Source organism: Eleutherodactylus coqui, chromosome 1, assembly GCF_035609145.1.
Source record: "Eleutherodactylus coqui strain aEleCoq1 chromosome 1, aEleCoq1.hap1, whole genome shotgun sequence".
Lineage (NCBI taxonomy): Eukaryota > Metazoa > Chordata > Amphibia > Anura > Eleutherodactylidae > Eleutherodactylus > Eleutherodactylus coqui.
In genome coordinates, this window is record NC_089837.1 from 33,858,972 (window position 1) to 33,864,971 (window position 6,000).

Genomic DNA, 6,000 nt, shown 5'->3' on the forward strand with positions numbered 1-6,000 from the left:
CTAGGAATGCACTGTACTATACAGGTGACATCAGGGATGACATGCAGTGCAGTGGTATCTTGTACTGTACAGGTGACATACATTGTTGGAGTATTTACAGTACAGGCTGTGGGAACCTTGCAGTGTAAAGGTGTCTTGTACTGTACAGGTGACATGCAGTGCAGAGCTGTGTTGTAGCGTATATGATTGCAGTGCCCAGTGTGACATGCAGCATAGTAATGTCTTGCAGTGTTGTGGGTGACATGCAGTGAAGATGTGTTTTGCAATGTAGGGGTGCATTGTAGTATACAGGTGATATGCAGTGCAGAGATGTGTAGTACTATAGGGGCTTGCAGTATACTGTGTGTTGCAAGATGACATACAGTGCAGTGTATCTGTACCTGTCAAATGTACCTTTCACTGTATTGTTGACAGGTAGTGTAGTAATGTCTGGCAGTGTAGGAGGTGACACGCAGTGCATAGCTGGTTTTCAGTGTACAGTGTTTTGCAGAGAAAAGGTGACATGCAGTGTAGTGATGCCCTGTACTGTACAGGAGAAATAAATTGTTGGGGTGTTTGCAGTGAAGGGGGGCCTTGCAGTGTAGATGTGTCTTGTACTGCACAGGTCACATACATTGTTGAGGTGCTTGTAGTTGAGAAGGACCTTGCAGAGTAGAGGTGTCTTTTACTGTACAGGTGACATGCACACCAGATCTGTGTTGTAGTGTGGGGGGTTGCAGTATACAGTGTGTTGCAGAGGGGATATGCAGTGTCTGGCAGTGTAGAGGTGTCTTGTACTGAACAGGTGACAGACAGTGTAGTAATGTTTAGCAGAGTAGGGGGTGGCATGCAGTGCATAGATGTGTTGTGGTCCAGATGTTTGCAGTGCACAGCGTTTTGAAGAGAGAAGGTGACATGCAGTGCATGGCTGTGCTGTAGTGCAGATGTTTGCAGTGCACAATGTTTTGCAGAGAAGAGGTGCCCTAAACTGTACAGCTGATATACATTGTTGGGGTGTTTGCAGTGGACAGAGACCTTACAGTGTAGAGGTGTCTTGTACTTGACGGGTGACATGCAGTGTGGTTATTTGTGATAGTATGTGGGGTGACATACAGTGGAGAGCTGTGTTATAGTATGGGGGGAGGGGGTAGATTACAGTGTGTTGCAGAGGTGCCTTGTACTGTACAGGTGACATGCAGCGTAGTAATGTCTGACAGTATATGGGGTGACATGCAGTGCAGAGTTGTGTTGTAGTGTGCGAGTTGTAGGATACAGTGTGTTGCAAAGGTGACATGCAGTGCAGGAGTGCCTTGTACTGAACAGGTAACATGCAGTGTAGTAATATCTGACAGTATATGGGATGACATGCAGTGTCTGGCAGTGCAGGGTTGCCTTGTACTGTACAGGTGACAAAGTGTAGGGGGTGCCTTGTACTGTACAGGTGACAAAGTGTAGGGGGTGCCTTGTACTGTACAGGGGACATGCAGTGTAGTAATGTCTGTTAGTGTAGGGGGCTGCATGCAGTGCAGAGCTGTGTTGTAGTGTGGGGGTTGTAGGATACAGTGTGTTGCAGAGGTGACATGTAGTGCAGGGGTGCCTTGTACTGTACAGGTGACATGCAGTGTAGTAGTGTCTGGCAGTATATGGGATGACATGCAGTGTCTGGCAGTGTACGGTTGCCTTGTACTGTACAGGTGACATGCAGTGTAGCGGGTGCCTTGTACTGTACAGGTGACATGCAGTGTAGCGGGTGCCTTGTACTGTACAGATGACATGCAGTGTAGGGGGTGACTTGTACTGTACAGATGACATGCAGTGTAGGGGGTGCCTTGTACTGTACAGGTGACATGCAGTGTAGTGATGTCTGGCAGTGTAGGGATGCCTTGTACTGTACAGGTGATATGCAGTGTAGTAATGTCTGGTAGTGCAGAGCTGTGTTGTAGTGTGGGGGTTGTAGGATACAGTGTGTTGCAGAGGTCACATGCAGTGCAGGGGTGCATTGTACTGTACAGGTGACATGCAGTGTAGTAGTGTCTGGCAGTGCAGGGGTGCCTTGTTCTGTACAGGTGACATGCAGTGTAGTAATGTCTGGCAATGTAGGGTGCCTTGTACTGTACAGGTGACATGCAGTGTAGTGATGTCTGGCAGTGTAGGGGTGCCTTGTACTGTACAGGTGACATGCAGTGTAGTAGTGTCTGGCAGTGTAGGGGTGCCTTGTACTGTACAGGTGACATGCAGTGCAGTAGTGTCTGGCAGTGTAAGGGTGCCTTGTACTGTACAGGTGACATGCAGTGTAGTAGTGTCTGGCAGTGTAAGGGTGCCTTGTACTGTACAGGTGACATGCAGTGTAGTAATGTCTGGCAGTGCAGGGGTGCCTTGTTCTGTACAGGTGACATGCAGTGTAGTAATGTCTGGCAGTGTAGGGGTGCCTTGTTCTGTACAGGTGATATGCAGTGCAGTAGTGTCTGGCAATGTATGAGGCTGCATGCAGTGCAGAGCTGTGTTGCAGTGTGCAGCTGTCTTCCATCCGAGGGGCCCCTCAGTGATGCTGCAGTGCCCAGCGCCCGCTCTTACCATACATCGCTGCTCCCGGCCGCCGCTGCTCTGTGTCGGTGTCTCCTCCTCGGCTCCAGCATCAGGGAGGGGGCAGGGAATGAATGGAGGGAGGAGGGGCAGAAAGGCCATTCAGCTCCCTTCCCCAGAGAGGGGGCGGTGCTATGTAAATATCTCCCCTCCCATCGTGCATCGGCCTGCTGCTTCCCTTCGCTGGCTGTGCAGAGGAGGCGTGAGGTCCGGAGAGCCTCAGTATAACGTACAGCAGGAGAGGGGCTACACAGGGGAATCAGACCTCACAAGCAGGGGGCGCTACTGCACCTCATACCTCATCATACACAGACCTCACTCCACCCACAGGGGGCGCTACTGCACCTCATACCTCCTCAATACAGACCTCACTCCACCCACAGGGGGCGCTACTGCACCTCATACCTCCTCAATACAGACCTCACAAGCAGGGGGTGCTACTGCACCTCATACCTCCTCATATACAGACCTCACTCCAACAACAGGGGGCGCTACTGCACCTCATACCTCCTCATGTACAGACCTCACTCCACCAATAGGGGGCTCTACTGCACCTCATACCTCCTCATATACAGACCTCACTCCATCAATAGGGGGCGCAACTGCACCTCATACCTCCTCATGTACAGACCTCACTCCACCCATAGGGGGCTCTACTGCACCGTATACCTCCTCATGTACAGACCTCACTCCACCCATAGGGGGCTCTACTGCACCGTATACCTCCTCATATACAGACCTCACTCCACCCACAGGGGGCGCTACTACACCTCATACCTCCTCATGTACAGACCTCACTCCACCCATAGGGGGCTCTACTACACCTCATACCACCTCATGTACAGACCTCACTCCACCCACAGGGGGCACTACTGCAAATCATACCTCCTCATATACAGACCTCACTCCACCCACAGGGGGCGCAACTGCACCTCATACCTCCTCATGTACAGACCTCACTCCACCCATAGGGGGCTCTACTGCACCGTATACCTCCTCATGTACAGACCTCACTCCACCCATAGGGGGCTCTACTGCACCGTATACCTCCTCATATACAGACCTCACTCCACCCACAGGAGCCACTACTACACCTCATACCTCCTCATGTACAGACCTCACTCCACCCATAGGGGGCGCTACTGCACCTCATACCTCATCATGTACAGACCTCACTCCACCAATAGGGAGCGCAACTGCACCTCATACCTCCTCATACACAGACCTCACTCCAACAACAGGAGGTTCTACAGTACCTCATACCACCTCATGTACAGACCTCACTCCAACAACAGGGGGCGCTACTGCACCTCATACCTTCCCATATACAAACCTCACTCCACCAATAGGGGGCGCTACTGCACCTCATACCTCATCATGTACAGACCTCACTCCACCAATAGGGAGCGCAACTGCACCTCATACCTCCTCATGTACAGACCTCACTCCCCCCACAGGTGCCTCTACTGCACCGTATACCTCCTCATATACAGACCTCACTCCACCCACAGGAGCCACTACTGCACCTCATACCTCCTCATGTACAGACCTCACTCCAACAACAGGAGGTTCTACAGTACCTCATACCACCTCATGTACAGACCTCACTCCACCCACAGGGGGCACTACTACACCTCATACCTCCTCATGTACAGACCTCACTCCACCCACAGGGGCCACTACTGCAAATCATACCTCCTCATACACAGACCTCACTCCAACAACAGGAGGTCCTTCTGCACATCATACCTCCTCATGTGCAGACCTCACTCCACCCACAGGGGCCACTACTGCAAATCATACCTCCTCATACACAGACCTCACTCCAACAACAGGAGGTCCTTCTGCACCTCATACCTCCTCATGTACAGACCTCACTCCACCCACAGGGGGCACTACTGCACCTCATACCTCCTCATGTACAGAACTCACTCCACCCACAGGGGGCACTACTGCACCTCATACCTCCTCATGTACAGACCTCACTCCACCCACAGGGGGCACTACTGCACCTCATACCTCCTCATGTACAGACCTCACTCCAACAACAGGAGGCTCTACTGCACCTCATACCTCCTGATGTACAGACCTCACTCCAACCACAAGGAGATGTACTGCACTTGAAAACTGATCATATACAGACCTCACTCTATCTACAGGGGTTCTTCTGAATGTCATACGGTACTTTATGTACATACCTCAGCCACAGACGGTAATGTTGCACCTCATACCTCATTATATACAGCCTTCATTCCATCCTAAGGAGGTACCACTGCAATTAATTCATGTGCGTCTCTCACTCCACTAAAAGGGGTTTTATTGCACCCTATACAACCCTCACTTCACCCGCAGGAGGTTCTCCTGCACCCCATACCTCATGTGCAGCCCCCCCCTGGGGAACATTGTAATGACAACTAGATAGTGGCATTATTTTTGATAATTTGTACAGTATAGCTGCATTACTTCTGTGCACTGTGTGTTGGCACTATTGTCACATTATTTGTATCTACTGTAAGGTGGAACTATGGCCATATTATTTATGTGCACTATGTTGGAACATTAGTTTATGTGACGTATAGCAGCGCTATTTATGTATACTGTGTAATGGCATTATTTTACCAGAATAGCAGCATTATTTGTGCACTGTGTGGTGGCGGTATGTATTTGTAGAATATAGTGACATTATGTGCACTGTGGTATAGCGTTAGTTATTTGTACAGTATAGCATTATCTATTTGCACTGTGTGGCGGCACTATTTATTTGTACACTACATCAACATTATTGGTGTGTACTGTGTTGTGGCATTAGTTATTTGTACAGTATGGCAGCATTATTTATGTGTACTATGTGGTGCCATTACTTATTCATACAGTATAGTGTCATATAGTGTACTGAATCACTGTAGCATCATTTATTGGTACAGCATAGCTGCATTATTTATATGTATTGGTCACACTCTTCATTTGTACAGTATAGTGACATTAGTTATGTGTACTGTGTGGCGGCACTATTTGTACACTATAGACTTAGAGGCATTGTATGTGTGTACTGTGTTGTAGTGTTAGTCACTTGTACAGTATAGAAGCATAATTTATGTGTATCATGTGGTGCCATTTCTTATTCATACGCTATAGCGACATTTCTGGCTCTCTCACACGGACAGATTTGCACGTGTTCTTGCGTGCGTGCAATTTACGCGCAGAATAGAACCCATTGAATTCTAATTTTTTGTGCATTTCTCGCGTGTGCAAGAAAATAGGACCTGCTTTATTTTCATGTTCACTGCAGGTTTGTAATAGACTTTGTGTTTCAATTCTTCATCGTTTTGTAAGATCTCTTCTTGCAGTCAGTGAATACCGACATTCTTCTTAATATGCAGGGCTGAAAACCAATCCGGACCCACACTGCTGAGAGATGCCACATGACTTCATACAGCG

General features: G+C 49.1%; 1 protein-coding gene across 2 annotated transcripts in view; it reads right to left on the minus strand.

The window, feature by feature from the left end:
- EFR3B (EFR3 homolog B) overlaps positions 1–2,593 on the minus strand; it is a 137,743-nt gene extending 135,150 nt beyond the window's left edge. For both annotated transcript variants that reach the window (XR_010791111.1, XM_066594749.1), the window contains exon 1: positions 2,554–2,593. Coding sequence is in view for 1 of the 2 variants with exons in the window: in XM_066594749.1 (XP_066450846.1) it covers positions 2,554–2,560 (7 nt within the window). In the remaining variant the exon portion in view is untranslated. The remainder of the gene's footprint in view (positions 1–2,553) is intronic.
- Between the last annotated feature and the right edge of the window lie 3,407 nt (positions 2,594–6,000).